Source organism: Tachypleus tridentatus, chromosome 6, assembly GCF_004210375.1.
Source record: "Tachypleus tridentatus isolate NWPU-2018 chromosome 6, ASM421037v1, whole genome shotgun sequence".
Taxonomy (NCBI): domain Eukaryota; kingdom Metazoa; phylum Arthropoda; class Merostomata; order Xiphosura; family Limulidae; genus Tachypleus; species Tachypleus tridentatus.
The window spans coordinates 115,196,687-115,211,728 of record NC_134830.1 but is presented as its reverse complement, the minus strand read 5'-3'; the positions used below and the strand labels follow the sequence as shown (position 1 = coordinate 115,211,728).

At 33.2% G+C, this 15,042-nt stretch overlaps 1 protein-coding gene across 2 annotated transcripts in view; it reads right to left on the bottom strand.

The window, feature by feature from the left end:
* Window positions 1–8,495: 8,495 nt before the first annotated feature.
* The window catches only part of LOC143253367 (glypican-5-like), a 70,777-nt gene continuing 64,230 nt past the window's right edge, over window positions 8,496–15,042 (bottom strand). For both annotated transcript variants that reach the window (XM_076507138.1, XM_076507137.1), the window contains one exon: window positions 8,496–14,164. In XM_076507138.1, coding sequence (XP_076363253.1) covers window positions 13,992–14,164 — 173 coding nt within the window. In that variant the 3' untranslated portion in view covers window positions 8,496–13,991. The remainder of the gene's footprint in view (window positions 14,165–15,042) is intronic.

Genomic DNA, 15,042 nt, shown 5'->3' with positions numbered 1-15,042 from the left:
AGGATTAATTCAGAAGTATAAAATCTTAGTTAGACGATATCTTGTTGAGATAGAAGATTTATTATTAGGATTAAAGGATATTAAAGATAACGTTTAAATTTCAGATTTGACTCAGCAAAAACGTGGTTTAATAGAAGCAGGTGGAAATGTTCTGAAAGTTTTGTTCGGAATCGCAACCACAGATGATTTACGTGAATTAAACAAGAAAGTAGAACATCAAAGACAAGTATCCAGAGAAATGGTTCATTTAATAGGTGAACAGATGATTATAATGAATTCATTAAACCAGACACTTGAATTACATGAACAGGAAATTAAAAGCGTGTCTAGAGCTCTAGTAAATATTACTAACAGTTTGATAGATACTCGAATAAGACAGACTGAGCTTCATAAGGCGGGAGTTGAAATGTTAGTTTTCAATTCTAGAATTCATAATGATTTACAACAATTATCATTTCAGTTTGAAATAGTGGGACTGAGTTAGCTAAGTCAGTACAAGCATTGTATGTAGCTGCAGACAGAAAGTTGAGTTCATACTTTATACCTCCAAGTAAATTAGAAAAAGTATTAGACGAAATTGAAAGGGAGTTACCTCCACACTTACAATTTGTAATTTCTACACATAGTAAAGAGATTTACATGTATTATAGATAGGCTGATGTAAAAACAGCCGCAGTAAATAATACGCAACGAATGTTCATAGAAATACCTTTGAAAGCAAACGATAGAATGTTTAAATTATACAAAATCATACCCTAATCATTAGCATTAAGCCATTCATTAGCTCTAGCTGTAGAAAATAACAACCAATATCTTGCAGTGTCAAGTGATCAACGTACGTATGTGGAAATGACAGAAGAAGATATGCTAAACTGTGTAGAAGAACCCATTAGAGTATGTGACCCTAGTTCAGGAATTTATTCAGTACCCATTATGGCTTGAAGTTATGCGATATTAACAAGACTTTTCCAGGGTAGAGGTCCATTTTGAGCTGTGCTTTAGTCAGTTTACCTGAACTGAGTCATTGTGTGCGGCTCTTAACATTTTTATAATATATCCATTTTTCATCTCCAATTACTAACCTGTCCAAAAAAGGTGAGTTACGTTCACAAGAGTGTAGAGAAGTGCAAATGTCCATTCTTGCTCTAAGGTTGGCTTCTGTCAAATCATGGGGGACACATTTTTCAAGTTTTGGCACCTTTCCAAGTTGTTGCAGATGACAGTGAACTGTTGAATTAAGCTTCTGTGCTAGTTCTTCAAATGCTACAGCACAGCCTTCATCAAGTGCAGCCAGCAGCAAGTCATCATTAAACTTAAGCTGTATTCACCTGATATAAACTTCTGAAACTACGTTCGACGTTTACTTTCATTGAGAAAATCCGCACCATAAACACCTTGAATGTTTTTTGTGGTTTTTGCTGCATTATTGCCTTTTTTAATTTCATAAAGCATTATATGCCTAATATGATCCTCAGATACATCCATCTTCATAAGTGTTTGTTTCATAAATGATCCGAAAAAGTGGGGTTGGGATAGTTTCTTTTATTTGTCTGAACATTTTTATACACGTCCTTCTGCATATTTTAGTCATTAAAGCCTTCTACAAAGACAGAAATGATGATGCACTTTCTGTATTGAAATTTCGGACATCACATATGGGATGACCTGATAAATTATGAAAAATTTTATTTAGTTCATAATGAATAACAGACACTATTTAAATCATGTAGGATTACTTTAAAACAAACATTAAGCTGACTGTGTACAAGATAAAAAAGTTTTCCGTTAGATAAAAAAAAGAATTCACTGGGAACAAAATCAAACAAATAATTATTAAAACAATACAAAACACTGTTGTTTCGTATAGTAAAACAATCATTAAGAAATTCTTACTTTACTTGACTGAGGTTTAACATATATAAATATATGGACAAATAAATTGCTAGTTGAGTTGCTATCTCGAGATACTGATATATATATATATATGGATTTGGTATTTAGTTGAAACTTCAAAGTATAAACAGGTGTGATGTAGTGTGTGGTTCAGTTCTTGTTTATTCAATAAAATTTATTCCTGAAGTTGATATGTATATCATTACATATAATTTCATACGAAATTTACGTTGTTGCTATAGATTTATGTATTAGTACACAGTTGGTACAATGTATACAAGAAGGTTGGCATAGATACTTGTAATCTCTTCTCTAAAATGTGTCTACTCTGAGTGCATGGTTACAAAATCTTAGACATTTTATGCTAGTTCAAGCATCGGAGAACCAGTTTGAATCAAGTGCCAAAGAAACTTAATAAGATTTTTCATCTTATTTGCATCATGGCACATTTCAGGCTAAATTTGTTTCAAAAGTTGTTACATTTTCCTCCTTAGACCTTTACTCTTTTGCTCTGTCAAAGCCTCCATGGGAAATGTGTAGCTCACAGTAAAGGTTTTCTAAAATTCCAATCAAGTGTGGCAATCGCTCTATTGTCCTGACCTGTTTCAGCTTGTTTACTTGTTTTGTTTTGTTTTGTTTTGTTTTGTTTTTTTTAATTTTGCGCAAAGCTACTCGAGGGCTATCTGCGCTAGCTGTCACTAATTTAACAGTGTAAGACTAGAGAGAAGACAACGTCATCACGACCCACCGCCAACTATTGGGCTACTCTTTTACTAACGAGGCCCGGCATGTCCGAGCGTGTTAAGGCGTGCGATTCGTAATCTGAGGGTCGCGGGTTCGCATCCCTGTCGCGCCAACCATGCTCGCCCTTTCAGCCGTGGGAGCGTTATAATGTGACGGTCAATCCCATTAACATGTCTTCTCTGATTCTGTAGCTTGAGATTCTATAATTTTCCATTTTTTTCTTCAAACATTTGACCGAGAAAGACTGGCGTTATTAATGCCACCTCCAATGAATTCCAAGATAGTAACTATGAGTTGAAAAGAAAGCCGCCCCTCGATTCCAGCCTTAGTGGTAATCGGGATGACATGTTGTATGAGTTGATCGATAGAAGTCTCCAAAATAATTTTATCAGTTCTTTTCTCTATGAATATCTAGGTTTAGATAGTCCAATTTTATATTTTTAGGTTGCATATTTATCATATAATAAAGTTAAAAAATAGAAGTTAGTTTGCTTATAATAAAAAATAAAAATAGTATCAATAATAATATTTTATATGGTATAAATAGTGCAAGTAAAATTAATAAAATTATTTGTTATATTTTATAAAATACTTCGCTAACTTATAATCATCATAGAGGGGCAAATTTTGGCTTTTTAACATAATTGTGTGAATTTTAATGGCAATCTACACTGCTTCTAAGTGTGACAGAAAAACTAAAAAGTACTCTATGATTTCTTTATCTTACGTTACCATTTCATCAATCTCGCTGTTTTGGGGCAATAATATCTGACCTGAGCGCCTCTAATTATGTTCAGGATTTCTCAAGTCCTGTTAGATATGTACACGAAACGCTTAGCGTAAGAGACCCTATATTAGCATTAATATTTTCATTTGCTATCTTACTGTCCTTGCGTTAATTTTGTTTTACTGAATATATGTATGAATGTTGTATATTTATCGATTTTAATGAATTAATTAATCAAATGTTTAATCCGTGAATTGTAAAACATATTTTAAAGTGTTGTCATATAGCAACAAACTGATCCACAATACTACGTGAGGGTATTATTACTTATCCACGTGTGTGCACATCTTTTTAATGAGAAAAAGAGTGAAAAACTACAAAGTAAAGAAGAGTAACCGCCATAACACCAGGAATAAAGAATCTAGACACCCGATATGTAGTACCAACACTGAAGGTGTGCACCTTGGTATTACTTATCTACATGCGTGTGCAAATGTGTGAGAAAAAAAAATGATTGTACAAACTAGCGAAAAACCACATAGAAAAGAAATGTCAGCGTCATAGTTAATCAAGAGTATTATAAAACTGTTTATAGTAAATGACATCATTTAGTATTGAACTTCGGCTTAACGTTGATCTAAAATTGCAAGAATTTTTTTTCAAGACTAAAATACGTTTTTATGAATAAAATGTCATATATAGAATAATTTTATGCAAGAGAGGGCACTAATGTAGCAGTTCGGGTGAAAATACACAAACAAGCAGTATTTTAGTGCATTTATAATCGAGATTTAAATAATTAAAGGATTGTGTAAATTTAAAAATGTGATGTATATTTGACAAAATATACCTCAGAAAGAAATCCACATTAATAAAGGACCTCTCGTTACATATAGTTTAATAGCCAAGTCAGAGGCCAGTTAAGACTCAGGTAGGGTTTGCTTCTATTTTAGACTTGATCAGAGTGAGAGCAATTAGCCGAAATCATCCGTCGTTACCAAATATTTAACACATATAACAGTACTTTTACTGTTGTTATTCATGAACCGTGATGACGAGAAAACCCACTTGTGCAGAAAAGTATATATTTAAAAACGGCTCGAATTGGTAGAGAAGGCACTAATAGAGTAGCGAACAACGTTTCGACCTTCTTTGTAAACCTAACGATGACCGTAAGTTAACGTAGTTAATTCGAAATCACATACTGGGTTATTACCGGGTTTGATCTATAAAAACCTGCTTTTATGTTTAGCTTTAGCATAAAAAATGTTTTATTCGTGTTTTGGTTTATTAGAAAATATATTCAGAGTACATAAAACGAAAATGTGCGTTTGTTCACTGGAGTTGCTACGAAAATGCTTATAACACTTTGGGATTGTCGAAGTATTAAAGGAGTAACAATAAAAACAAATAAACCAGAGTCTATAGGTTCAACATTAAGGGCAACTATACACCGATATCCCTTTTGTAACTTTGTGAGAATTTCCAAACAAAAAACAAAATAATATTTAGAGAAAAAACGTCAAACTTATTTTCCAGCAGTAACACCTGGAGAGAACTTTTTACAATATCCAGTTATGTGTTTCTGGTACAAGGCATGAATTTTCTATTAAAAAATCAACAAAAATTAATATATCTTTAGAAACTTCTCTTGCCTCCTAGTGGCACAAAGATATGACTGCATATTTCCAACGCTAGAATCCAGGTTTAGATACATGTGGTGGGCATAACAGAGATAATCCATAATGTAGCTTTGTGCTTAAGTACAAATAAAGAAGAAGTAAATTGTTTTTATATGAGACATAAATATATTTCCCGAAAAACAGAAGAAAAAATTATGTGATCCTTTTCTAGCCTTTCTGATAGTCAAAAACCATCAAATGTAACAAAATATATGAGAAGAAAGTTTTCAGATGTGGTTGAGGTACACGCTGTTTACCTTAACACAAGTAATCGGACATCGTCATCACAACCACCAGGGGTCACTTTATTACTTATAGCAATGCTAATTTATTATTTTCTTCATTATGGAAGTAAGAAAATATTCAAACGACTGTCATGTCAGCTTTAGGCTCTGCAATATATAAATACATATATATATACATAAGTATTTCTTTAAAGTAAACTGTATGACAAAGTACATTATCAGAATACATAAAAGTAAGAAAGAAATAAACGAAGAGAAGAAAGCAACCAATACAACGCTCAATCAATCAGATCATAATGTTGAAATACAAATTTTGGTTGACATTGGCTCAACAGGTTACTCTGAGAAGTTTGAGCGCAAATAAACATGAACTTCATCGTTATATATATATAGATTACAAAAGTACACTAATATACACTTACTGTGTTTAGCTAAAACAACAACAAAAAACTCAAAACACCGTAGATATAATTAATTAGAAGATATTAGACTTTCATTTGTCAATTGTCGATGTTTTAAGACACGTTATTCAACGGATTTATCCTATCATTTTCAACACTGCCTTATGTTGAACATCATTTTAATCACTTTCTATAAAAAACAAACAAACAAAAAAACATTTGTTTGTTTGGAATTTCGCACAAAGCTACTCGAAGGCTATCTGTGCTAGCCGTCCCTAATTTAGCAGCGTAAGACTAGAGGGAAGGCAGCTAGTCATCACCAGCCACCGCCAACTCTTGGGCTACTCTTTTACCAACGAAAAGTGGGATTGACCGTCACATTATACGCCCCCACGGCTGGGAGGGCGAGCATGTTTAGCGCGACGCGGGCGCGAACCCGCGACCCTCGGATTACGAGTCGCACGCCTTACGCGCTTGGCCATGCCGGGCCAACAAAAAAAAAAAACAAAAAAAAAACATCTTTCACTCTCACCACTGGTGGCTCAGTAGTAAGTATTCAGTCTCATGACATTAAAAACCAAGTTTCGATGATCCTGTGATGTAGAACACAACTAGCCATTCTGTAACTTTCGTAACAATCGAATAAATCCAATTATCATATACAAGTATTCGTCATATTATATCTTTTAATAATGCACTTTATTGATGAGCTCTGGACTGAGGGAAAAGTGTTGTATTCAATAGATATGACCGAATTAGTGTGATTTGAATACTATTATTATGTATCCTTCTCGTTGTTGAAACTTTCCAAAGGACTGGTTATAGAATATATTATTATAAGTATGGTAGGTTTAACATTCATGTCTGATGACAAGTACATTAATTATAATCATGCTTCGCCAACATGATCCATAAATTAATTCACTAATGATTTATGATTGACGTTTACAATCAACAAGAAATTGAATAAACTGTCACCACACGTAAAATCGTCACTTACATTCAGATTAATACAATTTTAACTCCTTGATATTTTCACTGTAAAGTTTCACCGTGGATTATTTTTATACCAAGTGACGCTTTCTGTTAAAATTTTACAGAGAACAATTTAAAGTTACTCATTCTAATTTGTATGGTGGATTTAATATGTGGAAACATCACAGGAGCTCACCTACTAGATAGAAGTGGTAATTTCAGAATTGTGGCTGTTATCAGGAAAAACGATATATATGTTATAATTAAACTGGCTACATTAATGACAATATTCGGGGAAAATCCAGGTAATATCGCCACCCACCCCCGATCAATACCTCAAGTTTCTGTTCGTCAATTTTTTATAGTCTCATAACTCGTGTTTGTGTACACTCATTAAATAAATAAAGAAAAAAAGAGAAATTTAATTTACTAAGCTACTGATCACCCAGCACTTGTTATTCCTGTCATGTTTTCTTACTGAGCAAAAGTGTTGTAGGCTTGAATTAAGATGCACAGTGTTGTTGTTAAGAGTTAAGGAGAAACTGTAATCATTTCCAAAAGGCTCATATATTCTGGTTTTAACCGCCTGGAATACACCAGAAAGCAGTGAAAGTGTGTGTTAGAAATAGAATTCAGGAAATTGAATGTTGTATCTTGGTTCTAACACAATTAAAGACACACACACTATAATCATAAATTTAGTTTCGCTATAACCAGGGGTGTAGATACTGGGGGGATGGTGCATACAATCATTCCCCCCTACAGTTTGGTCTGTTGAATTGTTTTATTGCATTACAGGCCTACAACTTTTGTATTTTTTCTTGTGATTCTCGTGTTCTTACCAATCGAATTACATAATTAGGCCTAGATGTAGGCTTCTTCAGTCACCGAAATGTACATCTTTAATATAGGCATGCTTGTAAGCTTTTCGATCTAAGCGATAGTTCGTAAGTATCAGTCAGGAGGCCTAAGTATACATGCAAGTATAGTGGCAACAATATTACTCTGTGACTGCATGTTTACAGCTTTCAGGTTCATGTAATCAGAGATTACCAATTTGTAAATTGAACAGTCCACATAAGTGGTTGCAAAAATCACCCCCCCCCCCATCGGGTGTAAAAAATCTACGCCCCTGCTATCAACTGCTTATTGTGGTGTGCCTTAGCAAAAAAAAAAAAAAACAAGTGATCATTGCTACATATCACATAATAAATAAATGGAGCTTATACGTATTCTCTGTGCCTCCATACGTTCTCCAAGTAACTTCGGTTACTTAGGTGTCTCTAAGCCGTCCCTGTATACAAAATAAGATTCTTAGAGGGGGTGAACAGAGTGAGGGAAAGACCTGGGTTCTTACTTTTTGGAGGCCTCTTGTTGTAGTCTTTACTTTCTGACAAATGACAAGGCTTTCGCAATGTCACGTGCTAGCATAGCATATAACAGCTCTACAAATACAGAACTTTTGGAATTATGAACACTATGACAACCAGCTTTGATATTCCCGATATCAACTGTACTTCATTTCATATATTATATAGCACAGATAGCCCTCGAGTAGCTTTGTGCGAAATTCCAAAACAAACAAACAAACATATATTATAAAAATATAATTCCCGGGTATAGCGTAAAACTGGTATCAAAACCGAGGATAATAAAGCGTAAAACCGGTATGAAAGCTGAAATTATTAAAGTGTAAAGGATAGTAAAGTGTTAAAGTGGTTTTGAAGCTAAGAGCAGTTATAGTAATATAAAAAACCTGTTTTTAGGTCATGTAAAATGTGAATCGGTTTTAGCTCCGATAATAGTAAAAAGTTTGGAAGCCAAGGATGACACGTAACAATGTTTTTATTTGGAGACTTACCAGTAAGGAACTGCCAACAGTTTATTTTATACAGAATGTAAACCTCACAGAAGTATTTTAGAATAGTTTATTCAAGGAGACACTACATATAAGCTGTATTCACGTACATTGGCACTCAAGTATTAGGAGCCTTAACCTAGTTCTACCTATTTACAATATTATTGTAGGTTTTATTCTTCCACACCTTACATTTGTTGTTCAATTGTTTTCGACTCGTATTCTGGAATGCCTCGAGTCATCTGAAGTTACGCATTGATTATTGTTAACCTGATAACCGTATTCATTGACAGACGAGTTACAATATATTAACAGTAACAAGATTTTCTCGCAGAAGACACATTAAAATCTTTGAAGTTGGTTAATCATTTGAACATCTCTCCCAATGTTCACTATAGCTCAAAATTTTAACATTTTTTAAAATGTTCTTTCCTTCCACATTCAAGCAAAATAAAGACACTAAAATACATTTGAAACTGACTTTTGTCATATCCTAATAATTGTCAGATAAAGTTTTAAACACATGAATCAAAATGAATGAAATTTGAAACGAAATTACCAAACGAGAAAGTTCTCACTATGTTTTAACATGATACTAACTGGATGATTAAAACCAAGAATACCTTTAAAACCTAAACGACATTTTGCATTCGAATATACCAGTCACACATAACCCAGACTAGGTAATAATTTTTTACGTTTTGAATACGAAAGTTATCTCACCACTTGCCTAATACTACAAAGTAATATTTATTCTTGACACACGCTTATATATATATATATATTTATTCAACGCAATTTTCTCTGATGTTTTTAACATAGCGCTACATTATCGTCAGACAACCACGAGACATATTTGCTCTAAGAGTGACTTTCCAGTTAAAGTTCATTGATAGCAATAGCAGAAACTGAATATTTCACACATTTTTTCACTATAATGTAAATATACACAAATATATATATATTTTTATTTCAATTTCACTTCTACAGTCACAGCTGTACAAAGTATTGCCTATATCTTTCATTTATACAGTCACAGCTGTACAAAGTATTGCCTATATCTCACTAATTTCTAGTCGGTTTCAGTAAAGGTGTTAACAAGTTTTTGTGTATAACAGTATTGTTTAATCAACAAAGTTTATAATATAAACCTCTGGTTTTAGTGTGTGTGTGTGTGTGTGTCAACCAAAGCTTTTGGTTTTGGAGTGCCTCTCAATCAAACCTCTCGTTCTAGTGGGTGTTTATGTCAAGAAACCTTTTGGTTTTATAGTGTATTTGTTAGCCAAAAACTTTGGTTTTAGCGCATGTCAACAAAACCCTTGGTTTTAGTATGTATGTATTTTTGTATGTGTCATTCAAAATATCTGGTTTTGGTGTCTGTGACAATCAGATTCTATTATTTTAGTGTTTGCGTATCAATGAAAACCTGTGTGTGTTTCGGTGTTAACCAAAAGAAAATGTTTCAACTTTTATAAAGATAAAGTTGTTGGGAAATTTAATTTTCGGTTTTGTTACAATGATATATTTAAAAACGTTTTAAAAAAGTAAAAGTAATAACAGATTTTCACTCTTGATAAACATTGATTAACGATTAATCGAAACTCTGATCAAGACTCTAGCTTTTTTTTAATGTATATAACTCGTACATTAAACATGCAGTGGATCAAAGATGAAATCAGAATGATACAATCTACAACTTTGGCTTCAGATAAGAAACAAGGTAACATAGATGAGGAAGCTAGAGTAACATATAAAAGTCCAATTTCTGGTTTTATCCATAAGGACATAGCTAAGAAATTACAGTAGAATCGGGAAATAAATTCTAAAGAGGTTAGTATTTAAGACAGTATTTAAGGTCATATTTTGAACACATAACTAGAAACTCAGATAAGTCTAAAATTCTTTTAGAACTCATGTATGAGCTGTTTAAAGTTAAAGTTTGAAGGGCAGAGTCCCTCCTCAGCCCCATATCTGCTTACGTCTCACGTACCTGTTCAGTAGTTTTCACACCATCTAGAAACTCAGTTGATGTGAGACAAAACAAAGGAGGCAGTTCGATTTGTTTCATATGGTAAAACGCCGTATTCTAGGCTTTAGTATAGAAAATAAAACTAAGGCCGGGAAAAACTGAAGGTAGATATTTTGAAACGATTTGGTTCAATAGAATTTAACCAAAATATACCAGTATAGAGATAACAATGAAGATTAATCATCAGAGATAACTGAAGCTGCCGTTGTCTGGTTCCAGGGTTAGTTCCTTTCTGGTTGGTGATGTTACTTATTATTCACCATTAATGTGTATGCTATTACGATAAAGAACACTATACTAAAGCTAAAACAACAACAAGTAATTTCAACCTTGCAAAACATTTTATAGTACTAGAATTATACTTCAATGTGTAAGAGTATATTTTAATCGATACCCTGATTTAGGTTATTGGACTGGGTTCTGATTTTAAATTATTGTTCCTCTTATTTAGAATGGATGCAGAGAATAACGCACCGTTAAAATGTAGGCCTAAGTTACAAAACACACGTTCCATCACAGCTCCTGGAAAGAAAAGTATAAAACGGTATTTAATTTTGCTGAATTGTAACTAAGTTTTTAAACTAGAAAATGTATGTGTGTTTGTGTGTTTTTCATATAGCAAACCCACAAAGGGCTATCTGCTCAGCCCACTGAGGGGAATCGAACCCCTGATTTTAGCGTTGTAAATCCGGAGACATATAGAAAATGTATTAAATATTTTCTATTCTAATTAAATGAACCTTTTAATCTACAGACTTGTGCACTACCCATATACGAACTTTCATAACATAATTTTGAAATACCGAAAGCGCTCGACATTTTCTAATTTTAATATGTTTGTCGTAACAAATTCTAGCGGCCAAATTATCGTAAAGGCTCATTATGAAATGTAAGGTTATAATTATGATCTAAAGTAAATGAGCCGTAATTCCAAATGGCGAGATTTCATGCTTTGCTACAGATGTGACCTGGCGTTTCAGTTGCGTGCATACTACAACCCTCAGTTCAAACGTAATTGTTTTACAAGAACCTGTTATGAATCTCGATATTTTCTTGGAAATCTAGATAAAACTAAATAAATTTAATCTTATCAGCAGGCGTTCTCCTATAAACGGTGACTGTTTGAATATGTGTTGCATTTTTGGAATTCCAACAAATTTCTAATATAGGGAAGACATTAGCGAGTACATGTAATTAAACTAACCGAGAGGATATTGAAGCACAGATGCCGCCATATTAGACATTGTCTGCTTATAATTCCTTTTATACGTAGATAACCTAAATGTATTTACAAATTAACTTATCCTCTTTGACAGATAATACCCCAATTATACGTATTATGAACAAATGATTTTGATCCAAGCTCAGTATTTTTCAAGTTAAATTTGCTAGTGCCTTTTTAGATTTTATTTTATGTGAAACAAAGGGTGAACGTCTCCAATAAAAGGGGTCTTGAATTATCCCCCTAAAATTTTATAACAAGGAGATTACCAAACACTATTTGATAAAAACATCTTATTTCCACGTAAACTAATGTGTTAACTTGTAAATTTAAGACATTATACTCAACGCATTAATAAAATATGGAAAGGCCATATTCCTCCCTTTCCAGTAAATACAAACCTGTGCATAGTTGTGATATAACTAAAGATAAGAAGATAAAGCTACCAATCAGATATCCATACTTTTACCTCCCACTTACATTCCAACAACTTATTTTTTCTCTTTTCTCTTAAAAAAGGCATAAGAGAAGTTGCTATTTGTAGCCCCCCCCCTCACCCATCATGATGGGTACCATTACATGTAAGTACAAGAAATAATAATATGTTATGAGAAAATTGTGACCAAAGATATTGTTTAGAATAAAACCTGATTCGTGGAAATTACGTTCATAATTGTTAGGTCAGCAGTGGTCACGATCATTAAAAAGGGAAAAGTTTTAATAATTATTTAACTTAAAGTGAGGTTAACTTTCTTATTTATCGGTTGCTTGAAACTCAGTTGTTTCAAAAAGCATTCTTCATGAAGCGTCAGAGAAGTCCACTACTTTTAGGTTTAATAACGAGCAGATTTAACTAGAAAAGCTATACGCTAATGATACTTTATCAAACTCTATCACTGCAGTCCTTCTGTCATACTGCGAATAACAGCATCGTAAACAAACAAATGCTGGAGTTTTACAAGGGTACCTAAGTATAGTTATATTCAACAATAACTCTTTAAAGTTCACAATGATCTCGAGTATACAGTAGCAACATGATAAAGTATGACTAATTTTTGATTGATCAAGTGGTTTATTTATCCTTTTAAAGGAAAAGAAAAACTTTATAAAAACATAACTCGATGTGTCTGTGAACCACCGTAATAACTATAGCCTGAACCAATGAATGAAGTGGAGGGAGGGGTACTCATGAAACATTGTTTGTTTTTCGTAACTCTGTGTTCAACACCAATATGCATGATTTTGTTCTTATTTCTGATAACAGTTTGTGTAAATCTAATTGGTTTTCGATGCCTTTATGTTTTAACTGTTCTTTCACTTAAGTAAAACCACGTCATATGATCAAACATCCTGAAATTGCACGGGAGTTAACTTATATGCTTGACATTACTACGATACACGTATCTATTAGACATCTTTCATTAAATATTGAAGGTTATTATTTTTACAAATTTTTGGCAAACAAATCCAGTATTTGTTGGAAGCACTTTCCATATATTCCAATCCAAAAATGACAAATTTGTAAAAGTTTCATCTCTTCAGTTGCGATTAGAATATGAGGTTAAGTTTAGGAAATGTTCAACCGAATACAAATGTAACTAAATGGTTTGTTTTTATTATTATTATTTGCTATCCTATCATTGTAGCTAAGTTCACTATACTCGTTGTACAAAAAACAAAGTGTTTCTTAAAGTCACCGATATACCAACTAAATTACAACTTAAAATAATATATTTTGCCATTTCGTGTTCATTATGTGAAACATCTTTGCAATGAGTGACAAAGTAAAAATAACGATCATATAATTAGAAGTAGTTTGTCTCTATTTGTCTACACATAACTCTGAGGGAAGTTACCAACCAGTCAAATATTAAAAAAAAAAAAGTATATGTGACCATTGTTGACCACCCCACTTTCTCTTTACGCATGCTTTCCAGTAGTTGGTGTTGTGGGCAAAATATTTCTACCACGATACTTTAGGAACATAGTCTTGTCTGAAATAGCCAAATGAGGTTGAATCTTTTTCGAATCTGTTACTTGTAGATATTGCTTGTGGTTTCCAGAACGAAGTTCTAATTTGTCATTATTGGAACAATAAATAAAACGTTTACAAAAGGCGACACCTTTCGGCCATCTTAGCATGCATAGTTATCGAACAATGAGAATTGCGTCGAAAGAATCAACACTGTTAAGTTTCCCTCATTTGATTGTTACATTAGTAACAATGCGCAGTACAATAGATAACAGCTATAACGTAGACGTAGAATAATAAGATGGCATTTGGTAGTACTTCACCAGCCGAACTGTCATCTTTGTTTTTCGATTCGCTGCGAGATGACGCTTCCTCTTCCTTATCGAAATGAATATCTAATTCGGTTCTTGTTGTTCCTGAGAAAATAAAAATAAAATTCAGTTCACGTCAAAGAGCTTTTCTGCGAAAAAAATACATAGAAAGCTAAATGTAGATCGCGTTGGTAATAAATGTACTCATTCTTTATATTAATTTCGATCATTTATATTATTGTCAGTAATATTCTTAACGCACGCACACACACCAAATTCAAATATAATTACAGTTTTAATAATATGACAAAACCATTCGTATAAAATAAAGTCAGTCATATTTATCCATTCAAAATTATGTAAATCGGGCATGTTTTGTCAGTCATCTGACGTGAAATGCAAATTATTGCCTATTCGACCAATATTAAATATTTAATGGTCTTCTTTCAATGTCCACTTGGAAGTGAATCACAAGATTTAATGTGATCTAAGTTGTCGGTGAATAATGGATAAATCTGAGCCATTGTATTGGATGTTTTATTTTTGTGGAGAGTCATCAGTTGCGAATAGACTACAAGTGACCTAAACGCGCCATTAGTGTTATGTTGAATAATCCTAAACCACAACACGATTACTCAGACACCTATAAAAGGTAATAATCATTATCAGCACAAACAGATGACAAGTCTCGGTCAATTCTGGCTCGTTGTAGTCGTAGGGAGCTCGCTCCGAGACTGAATCAAACGATCGTAGCTGAAACTGTACATCACGTTAATGTGTATGCAGTTAGAAGCAGATTTTACAAAGACGGCCTGCATGTCAGACACACAGTAAAATATATTCTACTTAGAGCAAGGCACAAAATAGCTCTTCTTCAATGATGCCAAAACATGTTCATTCACATAGAGCTATATCCCTTTTACAGATCATGGAACCACTTTTTTTTTAATCAGACAACACATGTTGTGGGCAGGAATAATCAC